Below are 16664 nucleotides of genomic sequence, written 5' to 3'. Positions count from 1 at the left end.
TGGATCACCCTCTGGCTCGTGCATCTAGGTTTTTTTTTTTTTTTTAAGCTGTATACACCGTCAAGAACAACTTACCATTAAATTCTCTCTAATTACCACAGAAAGGTTTGCAAGAAGGATTTGGTGTGTTCTTGTCTTCAGAACAAATCAGACTATTATACGATCAGGACAGTAATTCAGCTGTTTGGTATTTCAGTTTTGTATGATTTGGGAGCCACAGAACAAATACTTGTAGAAAGAATCATTAAAACTGAAGCTGAGATTATCATATGAGTTCAGAGTGTGGCTGACTTCCAGTATAATGGAAGGTAACTATCATGATCAGGGTAATTCTATATCTTTTTTTTTTTTTTTTACCCCCAGGTTTAGCAAGTTGTTTTCATAGCTAATGATGAAATTGTTCAATAGTCTTCACAGACTAAGTTGTACTCCTTAAGTAAATAAAATGTATCCCAAATAAAATCATTCCATGCGTGCAGTATGACAATACTTAAAAGGCGATTGTCTTTCAGGCAGAATTAATTTATAACAGATTTTCTTGAGAACATCTTCTATGCAGTTAAATTCATTGTGCTTTACGCTGCAACTTCTGTCTTTAATCTAATGCTTGCAATGAAAGCTAAGTGTATTATTGCTTTTGCCTGCTGTATCACCTGTTTTTCCAGCACTTTCCTGACCATGTCAGATTGAAAAAAAAAAAGCTGTACAGACTTGGAACAATAAATTTTCGCTTGACAACAAATATTAGCTGCATCTTGTTTAATTAACATGCATGTTACACATTTTTTATGTACTTTAAGTCTGCCTTTTTTAAAAAAAAAAACTAAATGACTTTTTTTCCATGAAATTCGTTAGGAACAAAGTCTTTTCAAATTGCACAAGTTGTGCACCCTGTGTCAATAGGAAGTAGACATACATAGTCAAAAATTTTGTACAGATCAATACTGACTTTGTTTATTAACAGACATTTCCAGCAGTGTTGGTCACACTCTGGACTGAGGCACCATGGGGACAACTGTGGTGCAACTCATCCTCTTTGGGGCTTTGATGGGTTCGGTTGCCACTCTACCAAACAAGGTAAGTCCACACAACGGAAGGGACAGAGCACCACTCTGAAAAGAAACAAATATCTCTTAAAATATCTACAGGTAAGACAGAGCTTTAATAAATATTCTAACAAACATGTGAGGTTTGGCTTTTCTTGTATCTCAGCAACTTTCTGTAAGTTGCAAAACACTGATCTCTGCTCTGTTGAAAGAGCAGGTTGAACAACCACCAGGATGTCAGCCTTCAGAGTAACCTTGTGTTGTTTATTTGTCCATTGAATGGATGGATTTTTGCTCTTGTGATAGTCATATTGGCTGGGGCTACATAAAAAAAGTGCCTTTAATTGAGACTATAGTGGTACTGAAATGAAAACTTAAAATACTGAGATTTCTTTTCTTTGTCAGTGATGTGTGGGAGTTGTGCATTTTATTTTCTAAGAGCAAAATCCTCCGTGTGGCCTTTGTTTATAAGATGATTCCTGCAAAAAAAAAAAGAAAAAAAAAGTAAAAAACCAATACAACAGCAAATGAAATTCTTTAGACCTTTATTACAATTTAACAGGACGTTGAACAACAGGATAGCTTTTACCTGTATACTTTATTTGTTGTTTATGCATCTAATAAACTAAGAGCTTTAAGTTTAACTGCAGATGTAAGCACTTTCTTTAAAAATCAAACATGTTATATAAAAATAAAATATGTCAATATGAGATACAGAAAACTTTTACAATGATTACACAAATATAAAAAAGGATTAACAGCACTATAATACATATATATAATAATATATAAAAAATATATAAAAGAATCACTAGTTTCCCAGTTGGTGTGGAGTATGTGCAGTACAGACGTGCTTTGTATTACATTTTGATTTGAATAATTGTAAATTTAAGATGTAGCAAAATGACAATTGGACTGATTTTTCATTTAAATAGGAAAAAAATGCTCATCCAACCCAAGCAATCTAATATTTTAGTATGAAATTTTTCTCACTTCAGAAATGACCACATCATTTATTTTAAGTTCACCAAAATGTCAAGGAAAGTTATTTTGCTCAAATAGGGAGGATTAAATACAGTATATGCAATGTGTCCATGTGTGTGGATCACAGTTTGTGCAGGTCACCCTGAATCTCTTAAAATGTTTTATTTGTATTAGTTTATGGTGTTTTGCATTCAGTGAACATTTGTCATTTAATGCAGGAGTTTTCTAAATCAACTGGAAATTTTGGCATTATTATTTACAACAACAACATTTCACCCACCAATGCACCGTTTTTTGTTTTATCTTTGGCTAACTGATTGTCAGCAGCAAGATCAATCTGACCATCTAGGGTTTTTTTTTTTAAATTTTTTTATTTTTACCTTCTGTGTTTGTGCAGGCTGACTGGGACATCTACAGCTTTCACATCAACACCACAGTGGCCAGTCGTTATGCCACCACTGTCATCAAAAGCCGTGTGGCCAATCGTATGAATGAATCCAAGGAAATTGAATTCCATGTTCAGATTCCCAAGAATGCATTCATCAGTAAATTCAGGATGTATGTAATAATGATAATGTTTAAGTATTATTATTATTAATAATAATAATAATAATAATAATAATAATAATAATAATAATAATAATAATAATAATAATGATGATTGTTATTACTTTTGGTTTTTGTACAGGTTTATTGACAGCGAAGTGTATGATGGGGTTGTAAAACCGAAGGAGCAAGCACAGCAGCAGTACACTGAAGCAGTGTCCCGTGGTCAAAGTGCTGGGATTGTCAGGTACATAAACTGAGAAACTCTTTCATTGCTCGGCTTTAAAAGTGGGATTTAAGTTGACTACTGTTGATTTTATTCACTTTGTTGCTGATTTTTTTGTTTTTGTTTGTTTTTGGTGAGGAGGTGTATATTGTTACCCATTGGTTATGATTTGTCAGAATTAGGTTGTTTGTGTTTAAAAGAATATTTTCTAGTATGATGCATTAAGGCTGCTAAAATATGACAAAACTATTTGTAGTCATGTCCACTGCACAACCCTGAGGGGTGTTTACATGACAAATATGTGTGTTGTAGTTCTGTAGGCAGAACGCTGGAGGAATTTAAAACTGCTGTAAATGTGGCTGCTCACAAAAAGGTGACTTTTGAGCTCACATATGAGGAACTGATGAAGCGCACACATGGCAAATACGAGCTGCAAATCCATGCCCGGCCCATGCAGCCTGTCAAAGACTTCAAGGTATGCAGATCCTCCTGGAAGACAATGGTAATTTTTTGTGAACATTTATGACTGTTTATTTGATTTCATGCAGGTTGATGTGTATATTCATGAGAAAGCCAACATCAGTTTTGTTGATGTGAAAGGTGGATTGAGCACCAAAGCCCTGGCTAATGCCATCACCAAAACCATTACAGACAAACAGGTACAGTCCGCAGAGATACATTTTCTATTTAGCTAACTGACCAGCTATTAAACTAAAAATATTATTGAAACTTTCTCTCGATTTCACATGTACATGGTACAATCTGGCTTATGTCTCATCCCTGTGTACATCTTATTCACTCTTTATTACTGGAAATGTATGCAGGTTTGCCAACTATTAATTCAGTTTTAAACTTTGTTTTGAAAAGAGGAAAAAAAAGAGAGATGTAACATTGGATGTTTTATCATTTCCTTTTGGGGACAGATACGTATTTAGTCATCATTTTGGGTTGATCCTCCATCAAAAGTAGTAGACGATTTATTTTTTACTTTGTGGATGAATAAACTTTTCCAGATTTTCTCAGTGATACGCCCCCTACTGACAGCGAATTCAGCATCCACTTTGCATCCCACCTGTACTCTGAGCTCTCTCCAGCCAGTAAATGTCATGTCAGGAGTTACTGTGAGGACCCAGAAGTTCAACCACACACAAAGGAGCTGTGAACAAAAACCAGTTTGAGGAAAGAAGGATGAGGCTAAGGAGCAGAGGATCAATCCAGGACATGAGCAGCTGTGAGAGTCCAGGTTCTAGAGAAAAGGTCAGGAGGGAGGCATGAGGTCAAGATTATGTTGTAGATGAAATACTTAAACAGGAAGATAGGCAAGGCTCAGGGATCCAGAGACAAGGCAAGGGTTTGTGTCCAGAAAATCCAAAAGGCAAGAGATGTCTGTCTTGGGCAAAGAAAGGAGAGGAATCCAGGGATATGAAGAGGTGGGACAGCAACAGGAGACAACAACAAGACATTGATCTGATGATAATGAAGGCTGTGAGTCATGACAAACTGAAGACCAGGTGAACTGAATGAGACTGATGAGCACAGCAGAGGGAATTAGGAAGCCAAGGTGGACTGACTTCCAACTGATGAGTGGCAGCAGATCAGGGAAGAAAAACATGACAAGTCAGTCTTATTGTGAATTTGGTCTCATCTCTTGCCCTGCCCTTTTTCTCTCTTTCTTTTCCTCTCTACAATGTCTTTTTTGCATTTCTTTGCTGAATCAGCCACCCTCCATTATGTCTGACTGAACAAACCCTTTGCATGCTTGTAAAACATGCTACTTATCTAAAAGGAAACTTGTCCAGAGTAAACGTTACTTCCATCTGAGTGCAGATATACTCAGTGCCAATAAGTGGAACAAATCATTTCAAAAACTCCTTTTGTTCCAGTCTCCAAATAAATAAATAAAAAAAAAAAAAAAAAAAAAACTTGTGATGATTTGCTGTCCCCTTTTATGAAGCTATTTACAGTCCATAGAAATTATAAGGATCCTTAGTAATTATATTAGTATTTTTATTTTGATATATTGACTAAAAATCTGAGCTGCATGAGCCAAACTGATGCAAACCTTAACCAAAATGTGCATTTGTCTCCTTAGGAAAAAGGATAAATTTACAACATTACACCTTTTTATCTCGTAAAGGGAATCAATGTATGACCAGTATGCTGCAGTGTCATTAAAACTGAGTGTAACCAAAATAATGTAAACCAGATCTCTCATTATATCCAGTGTAGAAAAATAGAACATTCTTCATGACTCTGTAATAACTCTGTAAGACTCATATATTTGTTTGCAGGCATGGGTACATTTCTATCCAACAGAGGATCAACAGAAAACTTGTGATAGCTGTGACAAGAATGGTCTGAATGGAGATCTGATCATTGTTTATGATGTCAGCAGAGGCTCTGGACTGGGAGAAATTAAGGTAAATATGTTAATTTCCCAAAAGCTGTAAAAAAAAAAGTCTAATTATCTATTAACATTAAACATTGTAATAATCTCTGAACCAAAGTTTTTTCTAATTCCAGACATCAGATGGGTACTTCGTCCATCACTTTGCCCCAGCTAGTCTTTCCCGAATATCAAAAAATGTTGTCTTTGTTATTGATCAAAGTGGCTCAATGTATGGCAAAAAAATAGAACAGGTGAAGTATTTGAAAATTCTGATATATCAATGATTTACTTTACATAGCAGATTAAATGTTTAAGAAATTACCCCAAACAAATACAATGTTTTTTTTTAACCTTAATAATAGTGTTACTGCTGTTCTTCCACAGACCCGGAGAGCATTGCTCCACATTTTAAACGACCTGGCAGAAGAGGACTTCTTTGGTCTTATCACTTTTGATAGCCAAATAGTTCATTGGAAACGAGAACTCGTTCAGGCCACCAGTGCAAATGTGCAAAAAGCCAAGAATTTTGTTGAAAAAATTCAGGACAAGGGATGTAAGATTTTCAGAAAATTGATTTATTTAGCTCTATAAGCATTTATGATCAGGATAGAAGTGAAATATTTCTTCTTGCTTTTCAGCTACAGACATTAATGCCGCAGTGCTGAAAGGAGCAGAAATGCTGAATGCACATTCCAGAGAAGATTCAGCTTCTATTCTTATACTGCTCACAGATGGCGATCCAACCACAGGTTAACATAATACACACATACTCTCCATCACACACAAAACAGTCTCTCAGAAAGAAACAACCAGACAATCTCCCACTGCGTCTTGTTACCTTCTTTGTTGCTTGATGAAACTTAGGCATAAGCCAGATGTTTTCATGCATCTGTCAAAAAAAAATATGATTTTGGTTTGGTTGTAATTTTCTGTTTCTAAAAATGTAGCATTGCAATGTCTTCCTTAGGAGACTGCGGTCAACAGTTTTAAAAATAAAATGATATAATATCAATTTATCTACAAGAAATGAGAATCTCCTGATAATTTATTTTGTCAGTATGATGTACTTCAGAGGGAAAATGTAATTTGTTTACACCATTTGCCAAACTGTAATAAATGAATAAGCATTTTAACATAAAAAAACCAACCTACTGCAATCTAAATGATTATTCAGTCATTTGGTTGATAATACTTTATAAAGACTATATTAGAGTTGTATTATGTCCTTGCAGGGGAGACCAATATTGAAAGGATTCAGTCAAATGTGAGACAGGCCATTGCTGGCAAATTTCCTCTCTACTGCCTCGGTTTCGGGTTCGATGTCAATTTTGAGTTCCTTGAGAAAATGTCGCTGCAGAACAATGGTGTGGGAAGACGGATTTATGAAGACTCTGATGCTGATTTACAGCTGACAGTATGTATATAACGCTAATACTTTATTTCTCTAGGTGACAAACAAGAAATGAATGGTTTACTCTGGTCTGGTTAAACATTATTAACAGGGTTTCTATGAAGAAGTGGCCACTCCGCTGTTAACAGACGTGACAATGATCTATTTGGGTGGAACCAACTTGACCCAGACTAATTTCAGTCAGTATTATAATGGCTCTGAAATTGTGGTGGCTGGTCAGATCACAGACAACAACATTGACACCTTCAGTCCACAAGTTGTGGCAGTTTCAGTAAGGGCTTTAAAACACAAAATTAACTGTGATCCTCTGAGATTCTTGTGAAATTATTTCTATAATGACGTTTATTTTGTTTGTACAATGACAGAGGAATGGAAAAATGACATTTTCTAACACAAACGCCGCCACACCAAAGCCTGGAACAGTGTCTGAAGGACTCCTTCAGAGGGTTTGGGCCTACCTCACAGTCAAACAGCTTCTGGAGAAAGAGTGAGTGAGATGCATCTTCTATTCTTTAATCATGATCAATATTTTTATCAGCTGAAATCAAATTTTATTTATAGAACTCTTTTCATGCTTTAAAGCAACACAATGAGCTTTACATTGTAAAAAATAGTTTATCTATATCAAAATATAAATAAGTAATTGAATAATTTTCTAGTCTCTCTTTCATACAGTTAATTATACATGCACACAAAAAACACAAACAGAATGCAATGTGGATACATAAAATAAGAGTCTAAAACAGAAGTAAATTGAAACTAATATATCAAAGAAAAGAAAGAACAAATAAATAATTACAATAAAGATTCAGTTTAAAGCTAAGTTCTTTTATAAAAGAGCAGCTGCCCTTGTTTCCCCTATATATTGTTGAACCCACAACAATGTCAGACTCAGATCATTATTCTGTATTCTGACTTCTTGAGTTGAAAATTGGCCCAAGAGCTGATTAATTAATTTCATTCAAGTTTATTTTGATCCAGTTTATTTCAAATCAGGCCACTTCTTGCAAAACAGCCTTGCCAATGAAGCAAAAAGTTGACATAATGAAACAGTAGTGACAAGTATGGTTACATGCACTTACTGTCTCACTCAGCCTACTCATTAAGACAACTACCAGTCCTGTCACAGTATACAACACCAATAAAAAGTTTGGACACACTTTTCTATTAAATTCATATACATGTGTTACTCACTTGAATGGTGACTTTGTCAGATGATGCTGCAGTTATAAAATCAGGATTTAACAAAGCAGTCTAGAATATGAATTAGCTACCTTTTATACACATTTTCAGTGAGTTGGGCTTTTTGACAGAAAAAATGAAAACACATGTGGATGAGGGCAGTTTTTTTTAGGAGATCAGATGATATGCCAAGGCCCATTTGACTCCAGATGAGTGTATCCTTGAAGGAATTGTTCCAGAGGACTTTGATTTTCTAAGAATATGTTTGCATATAAATGAAAGTTTAGTTTTGATAGGACTAAGAGAAATATTTTAATTAACTTGTTACTTGACCACAGTAACAAACGAGAAAGCAACAAGGCTCTTGGGCAAGGCCTGATAAAGTCCTTTAACTTGCCTTACTATTGACTCCCACCAGGGGGCGCTCTGCCACAGGTAAAACAATAGTTATCCTACAAACAGTTTACCTTTTGACAGCACATGTAAGCAGATTTATGACACTGTCTGCCCACACACTGCAGCAAAAAAGAAACCAATAGTATATTGCACTGCTAATCAATGCATTAGAATGTGATTCAAGACAGAACAGCCACCCAAAAATTTGGTATATCCTGTTAGTGTAATGGCATCTAAAGAATCTTTAAAAGATACTGGGTGTTAGAGTAAACTGGCAGTGTTGACTTCAACAAGCTAAATTGAAACTTAAAGCAAAACTAAACTTGGAGTTCAAAATAGGAAGCAGGTCTATATATGTTGATGTATTCTTCAAGAAGAATACATTAACAGAAGTTAACAAGATATGGTGCGAAGATTCGCACCATTTATTATTCTCTTCAAGGCAAACTTGTTTTAATTGCATAGCACCTTTTAATGTGCAAGACAATTCAAAGTGTTTTACATTAGACATTAAAAGCATTACAAGTGCAGGAAGCAATAATAAGAACATTAAAAACAAACTTTACAAAGAAATTATATAAAAACAAAAAAGATCAAGTTAATAAAGTAGATAAAATGCATAAGATAAAAGTTACTGTGTGAGGAATTAATAGTTGTTTTGATAGAAAACAGCAAAGAGTAAAGTTTAACCTCAATTTAAGCTCAGCAGGTCAGGTGAGAGTCAGCAGTTTTCTGGGGGATTGTTTCATTTGGTTGGTTCATAAGAAACCAGAAGACCCTGAAGGTATTTTAACTCTGAAACCATTTTGTGCTTTATGAAATAACAGCAGGATTTTGAAGTCACTTCTTTTAAAGAAGCCAGTGCAAAGATATGATCCACTTTCTTGGATCATATAACTCCAACGACTGCCACAACAAATCATTTGCTTCTGTCCTCTGCAACCTCTTCCCTTACACTACTGACTTCATGTCCTTTATCACTATATCCACTTCTCTTTTGTCCTCATATGCCTTCTGCCTGGTAGTTCCAGTATAAGAATTTTTCTACTGACTTACTTGATAAAATCAATAGAAGTAAAGAAAGCTTGTCTGAAAATTCAATCAAGATGATCATGTTAATCAACTCTTGATTGACATACAAATTTGTGATCCAGGCTGCTGTTGTCTGGAGCTGACAGAGAGGAAGTGAAGAGAAGGACTTTAGAGTTGTCCTTAAAGTACAGCTTTGTGACCCCACATACATCCATGGTGGTCACCAAGCCAGAGGGAAAGAACACAGATGTGCTTCACAAACCTAAAGAGGGAGCGGCATCACCACAAAGGCGACAGCAGGGTGGGCATGCGCAGCAATTTCTGATGCACAAGATAACCTCGAGTAGAACAAGGCAACATGGTGAGTAACGCTAATCAGTACGATGAAAATATATAAAAAAGGAAAATCAAGGTAACAAAGCATCTTCTTCGATACATTCTTTTAACAGGCCGTTGGGTTTTAGGTAAGAAAAATTCTGTTCTATTCTAATGTCATTTAGCAGATATGTTTATACAAAGCGACTTAATAGTAAGATAAATGTGTTTGTAGATTTACAATGTATGGATGCAGAACAACAAACTCCCAAAAAGGGTGGTTGACATCGGCACTGAATAATAACAGTATTTATTAACCAATCAATAATAATTAATTGATGAACCAATGAATGAATTTGTTGTTAACAATTTTTATTTATGAATACCTAAAGTAATAATAATATTAATAATGCATTTTATTCAAAAGCGCCTTTCAAGTCACTCAAGGAAAACAAAAACAGGCATTAAAACAATAAACAAAAAAAAAAAACAATAAAAACAACATAGAACTGTGGGACAGGATGATTACAGGTAGTATGCTTTCTTTAACAGATGTGTTTTGAAGATGAATTTGAACAGATGTAAACAGTCAGTGTTACGGATGTCTGGTGGGAGGGCATTCAGGAGGTGGGGAGCTGAGCAACTGAATGCTCTCTTCCCCATGGTGCTGAGGCAGCAGGAGGGAACAGTGAGGTAGATGGAGGAGGATGACCTGAGGAAGTGGGAGGGGGCGACTAAATGAAAGAGGTCTGACAGATAAGGAGGAGCGAGGTTGTGGATGGCCTTGAAATTGTGCAGAAGAATTTTGAATTCTATTCTTGATTTAACCGGTAGCCAGTGCAGTTGCTGTGGGATAGGGGTGATGTGGTGAAAAGAGGGAGTTTTGGTGATGATGTGTGGGGCTGAATTTTGAACCATTTGAAGCTTATGAAGGTATTCTGTGGGAGACTGAAGAGAAGTAAATTGCAATAGACAGTACAGGAAGTAACAAGACTGTGGACAAGAACAGAGGTAGCACGGGGGGTTATGGAAGTTCAGAGATGAGAAATGTTCCATAAATGGTAATATGCATAACGAGTGATGTTATTGATGTGGGCATGAAATGATAGTACGCTGCCAAGGATGACAACCAGACTCTTAACTTGGAGGCAGGGGGACACAGGGATGTTGTCAATACACAAGGAGAAACTGTCAAATTTCAAAAGTGTAGATTTTGTTCCAATGAGAAGATATTCTGTTTTATCACTATTTAATTTAAGGAAATCGGAGGGGAAGCAGAATTTAATTTCAGATAGGCAAGTAGTGAGGAAAGAGAGAGGGAGTGTGGAGTTTGGTTTGCTGGATGTCATCCGCAAAGCAGTGAAAATGAATATTAAATTTACGGAAAATATTACAAAGAGGAAGGAGATAGACGATGAAAAGAAGCGGTCCCAGGATTGAACCTTGGGGTACACCAGATGAAATGGGTGAAGGGTAGGACCTGAGGTTCTTGAGTTGAATGAAGTGAGTGTGGCCTGAAAGATAAGAATGAAACCAGTTGAGTGGGGTATGGGAAATGCCAATAGAAGACAATCTGTTTAGGAGAGTAGAGTGAGAAATTGTGTCAAAGGCCGCATTCAAATCAAGAAGGATAAGAATACTGAGAAGACCAGAATCAGCAGCCATGAGGAGGTCATTGGTGATTTTAGTAAAAGCTGTTTCAGTAGTGGTGAGGGCGGAAACCTGATTGGAATGGCTCATACAGGGAGTTTTGGGTCAAGTGGGTGTGGAATTGAGTTGCAAGTACTTTTCCAAGAATTTTAGAAATGAAAGAAAGATTAGAAATGGAACGAATATTATTATTATTATTGGTGGGATCTAAACCAGGTTTTTTTTTTTTTATAACGGAGAAATGGTTGCAGTTTTAATGAGTGCAGGAACAGTTCCAGTGGTTAGTGAGGAGTGAATGATGGCAGAGATCAGAAGTAAATTTGTAGTGAAAGTAAATGTATGTAAAGTGAAAGTAAATGAATGATTGATGTATAGTTAATGCAAGATTCTTACTGTTTAGTTAAAATTCCATTTATTTCCCTCCTTACAGCACCTCGATATCCATCTGTAGGTATGTTACAGTTTTATTGGTAACAGTTTGCTGCACATGCCACTTTTCAAAACAGAATCATATATATTTTTCTACAATTATATTTACAATATATGTGTTAATATATGTGTTAATTTGTGTTAAGGGACATCTCGTCGACCAAATGGAGGTACGTAATAGATTTATTAGTAACAAACTGCTCCATATGCCACTTTTTCACACACACACATACACATACAGAAATGTGTGTATATGTACATATATATCATTTGAATATATATATATATATATATATATATATATATATATATATATATATATATATATATATATATATATATATATGTATATATATATATATATATATGTATATATATATATATGTATATATATGTATATGTATATGTATATATATACATATATATATATATATATATATATATATATATATATATATATATATATGTATGTATGTATGTATGTGTGTAAATTGCAATAGACAGTACAGGAAGTAACAAGACTGTGGACAAGAACAGAGGTAGCACGGGGGGTTATGGAAGTTCGGAGATGAGAAATGTTCCATAAATGGTAATATGCATAACGAGTGATGTTATTGATGTGAGATTGCCCTGATGGAAATTTTTCTTTTTCATCAGGGCAATCTCGAATGGGTCTTCCTGGTCCACCTGGGCCACCTGGTCCTCCTGGTCTTCCTGGTCTTCCCAATCATGGATTTGGTAGTAATATATACATATAATTGATATTTTCAACACAAAGTTAATAAGGCTATAAATAAAAGGTCAACACTTGCAAGTCTGTTCAGGCTTTTGCTTTAGAGATGAAGTTAATTATCAAACTGTAGATTCATGTTTTAATAAAAGCCTCCTTAGTCAGTGCAATAATCTTTTCATCTTCAAGGTACTGTTACAGTGAGCTCAAATCCGAGGTGTCTGAGCTGGCCTCTCTGATTTTAATTCTGTTCATTCATTTCAGGCACTTCCTATCTTTTTTCTGATTATGATTATGATAATGCTTATGATGAGCTCCCTGTTCAAGCAACTTCAGGTAGAGTATTGCAACAATAAGATTTATTGTATACTTTATTATGTTGTAAATAAAAATGTAAATTGTGATTTTTTTTTCATAAACTCATTCTTCAGTTTGAAATATGTTTCTAAATTCAGACTAAATATGTGCATACTATCACCTATATGCAGTTACACTTTGACATATCTTAACTCAGTTTTTATTTTTTTAACTGATTGACAAAACAATTTTAAGTTACTATAAACATAATAGAGCAGTCATTTATTAATCCCTCAATAGGATGTTGACATTCAGTGTCTAATGAACTGGGGATTCAAAGTATAGCATCTTGTTTAATTTGGACTTATATCCACCCAAACTGGAGGAGATTTAATCTTTTTTCTCAACAGGTGAAAGCCATTTAGAAACTGGTGTGGGCTTTCACACGTCTATGGTGACGGATTTAGTATTTATGTTTGGAAGGTGTTTATGTAACAAGGTATCCATCAGATAAATAGTCAGGGTGCTGAGTGGCCATATCAATAATTTAAATAATTATAGGACAAAGATCATCTATTGATGAGTTTGTTGACTTTAAAAATCCTGAGCAAAGCTGATTGGTTGGTTCTTCCCAATACTAAAAAAAAACACACAAAAACAGAAAGGAAGTAATCAGGGTCAGAAGAAGGTTATTTAAAATGGTGCAGAGTATGAGTTTGTTTTTATCATCTGTCTAAGTGTGTCTCTGTCTGTAGTTCCTGTTACTCACAGATTCCTGCTGAAAACAGAGAATTCATCTCCTTCACTTTGCTTTGACATTAATGGAAAGGTCCTGCTTAAACTTCTTCACCATCCCAGCAAAGGTTAGTAGAATCTAACTTTGTGCCGACAGAAACAGGCTGTAACAACTCAAGTTAAAGATGGAAACCATCTAAATCTCCTGCAGCCGGGCAACAACTAACCAAAACTATCTAAAAACAGAAGTATTTGATAATGAAATAAGCATTTGAACCCTTCAAATATAAAGATAATTAGGGAGTAAAATAGTTTCACATAGGTAAAACTTAAAAGATGTCCAAGTGCATTAGGTCACATCTACTAAATTTGCCCAAAACCTGCTGCACAGTGTTTAAAATCCATTTTCGTACTCATTGAATCTGGCTGTTACACTCACTTTTTGCCATGTTTCGTCCACATTGAAGCCACTGAGTCATCAGCAATTTAGCAAAATACTTACATGGACCAAGCAGCTATAAGAAAACTATAGTTCAGCAACAGGCTAAAAAAAAAAAACCAAACCTGAAAAATTACTTATTCTAATGTACTAAAACAGCATTTATAAAACAGCTATTTCAATTATATAATTATATAATCAACAATCAGTCTTTGCAACATTAACATGCTCACTCATTATAAAACTTTCATCATTTTGTCTTTTACTCTCCGTCTTTAATAGGTTTTCTATATTTATATCCAGTGTGATGTCAACTTTCACTTTATCTCTTTTGTTTAGAGCTATATGTGAATGGTGAGCTGGATTCAGTAACAAACGGAGGCTTCAAAAAGATTGTCATCAAGGTCCAAACTAACCTGCTTGTCCAGGTTGACACACATGAAGCTACTGTCCAAGAAGGACAAGCAGCAGCACGTACAGTTGGAGATTATCCTTTCACAGCTGGAAGGTATTTTTTTGGTGTTATTGTCAAAACTGTTCTACTGTTTTAGTCCATGGGCCGGACCAGTTATTGGACCAGTGACAAAACTTACTCATAATTTTTGTAAAGATTCATGTCTGTAGATATTTTGCTATGATAACCCTTTCTAACTGGCGGCTGTCTCAAAGTTATCATCAGCTCATGAAGTTAACCGACCCCCATTAGGAAATTACATGTAGACGCTGGTGCATTGCCTGATTCCGACTCTGGTATCGGAAAACTGTCAATGTTTAACAATATTGTCTTGGCTATCAGTTTAAAGGGGGCCTTTTTAGTTTTTTTGCAAGCTAAGATGTGAATCTCTGGGACCAATATAGCAGCCACTGTAGCTCTTTAAACAACAGACAACACTCATTTTTACACAGTTTTCACCTAAATTATATACTATCTTTAAGCCCTGTGTCATCTGAGAAGAACAATGACACAAAATATAATATCTGGAATACTCCCAGGGCCATAAGGATTCAGGAAACGTATAATAGGCTTTTATTCTTAAATTGCCAGGGGTGATTGTTAACATTAAACTAAATGATCTACTTTTGGAAGGTCACAAACTGTAACCAGTCAGCCATTAGGCTGATGTCACAAATGCTCTTTCTTATGCAACTGTAGGACATGAATGACATCACAATAAGATAAGAAATCAGCTGGGTTTAATAACAAACACTGAAGCTATTTATTTAACATATTCACGTAACAATATGGTGAACAAAATTAACTTCCGAATCACCACATTATCACTCAAACTGCTCATCACTCTCGTCATCTGACTCATCAAGTTCTATGGTTTTTGATTTATTTAAAAACTGTTCCAGTTTTTTACTGTAGACCACTACGTATGGTGTGCTCATAAACACTAAAGCAGCCCTCATCACTTGATTATCGGGTTGAACTTGTTGTCATTTCACATTTATACATAACCTTGAACTGTTATTTACAAAGTAATTCTTAAAGTTATGGCCCAAGACACTATAAATGATTAAAACTGTATGGAGAATCAGTTTTATTTTGAATAATCTCCACTCGGCTGAGTTGACAAGATGAGACAAAAGACATTTTTACTGTAGTCATGATGTCATTATGTCTCCTGCTGGGCTCTGCACCTTCTCAGCCTGGGGACAGACAAGTAAAAATCCTCTGTGATGATGCAGATGACAAATCATCATTATGTCCTTAAAAGATAAGTTGATGTGTGTCTTTCTAGTTTGACCGTAATCAATCGGGGCAATGAAATAGATATTGCAGTGGAAGATGTGCGCATGGTCATCTTGGTTCACAAGGAGAATGACAAATTCCTTTGGCCGGTTATCAGACAGAAGCCTTTTGCCAACAATACTGAAGGAATTTTAGGTAGGTGAAATTTTTTTTATTTTGTTATCTCTGCGTTTGACAACTTCTTTCTTTGTATGATGTATTGAATAACTATTCCCATAACAGTTGTTGGTTCATCATCCCAAAATACCTGTTTTTTAAAAGCAAGAAAGGTAGCAAATATGCTGTGCTGGTTACAACAAAGTACCAGGTTTTCAGTGTGTTACTGTTGGACTTTGTGCAGCTTTGAAGCCTGCAGCCTATGAGGAGGTATCGCAGAGTCCTGCAACAAAACTGAGGATCAATGATCAAGAAATTTATGTCACAAGGTACATTTTGTACATGTGTATATTGGGGTTTGTTTTAGATTTTCTGTCAATTGTAAATTTATAAAATGTGACTTTTTTTCTTTTTGTTTTTTTTAGATCCACTGCTGTTGACTACAGCACCAACTCTTCGGCACAAATCCATTGCTGGCTTATTTCAACTGATTTCATTCTGCAGAGACCTCTGAATGATTTCATTGTTACAAAACTTTAAACGAAGAATCATTTTGAATAATTTGGGAAAACATGTATTCATACATTATACACAAATGAATTGTATCCCAGTTCTTTTAGTGGTACTGATTGTTGCATAGCTGTAATACACTGTAAATGCGACATGTATACTAATAATAAAAAATAAATCATTTAAAGATTTTCCTTTTCATCAAAGAACAAAAACACAACCTTACAATATATAAAAAACCAGACTTGACAGGTTTGCATTTTATGAATTCATCGTGTTATGGTAGCTTTGTTTCAGAAAAATAGTATATCAATGAAGTTATAAAACTGAAATCTGTTATGTGCTTATAAAATTAATTTCAGTTATTTACTGACCAACTTAACTGTATTTATAAAATATACACATAAGGGTTTGAGCAGGTCAGGGCAGGTGACTGTGATTCAACTGATCTCCAGGGCGTGCTGCAGCACACCTGCTCCTCAGATCCTCATCTTG

At 35.2% G+C, this 16664-nt stretch overlaps 1 protein-coding gene across 1 annotated transcript; it reads left to right on the top strand.

The window, feature by feature from the left end:
• Window positions 1-1005: 1005 nt before the first annotated feature.
• Window positions 1006-16199, top strand: LOC306757124 (inter-alpha-trypsin inhibitor heavy chain H3-like; the record flags this gene model as incomplete). The annotated part of the gene is made up of 20 exons (XM_079242089.1): window positions 1006-1077; window positions 2428-2588; window positions 2719-2823; window positions 3115-3277; window positions 3351-3461; window positions 5094-5222; window positions 5326-5442; window positions 5576-5744; window positions 5830-5940; window positions 6424-6605; window positions 6694-6873; window positions 6968-7089; window positions 9335-9513; window positions 11753-11776; window positions 12264-12344; window positions 13389-13496; window positions 14147-14315; window positions 15553-15698; window positions 15904-15988; window positions 16085-16199. 20 exons carry the CDS (start codon window positions 1006-1008, stop codon window positions 16197-16199), a joined length of 2529 nt encoding a protein of 842 aa, XP_079098215.1.
• Window positions 16200-16664: the final 465 nt, after the last annotated feature.

This window comes from Telmatherina bonti (assembly GCF_933228915.1).
Source record: "Telmatherina bonti genome assembly, chromosome: 6".
Lineage (NCBI taxonomy): Eukaryota > Metazoa > Chordata > Actinopteri > Atheriniformes > Telmatherinidae > Telmatherina > Telmatherina bonti.
The sequence above is the reverse complement of the archived record's forward strand: the minus strand, read 5'-3'. Positions and strand labels throughout refer to the sequence as shown.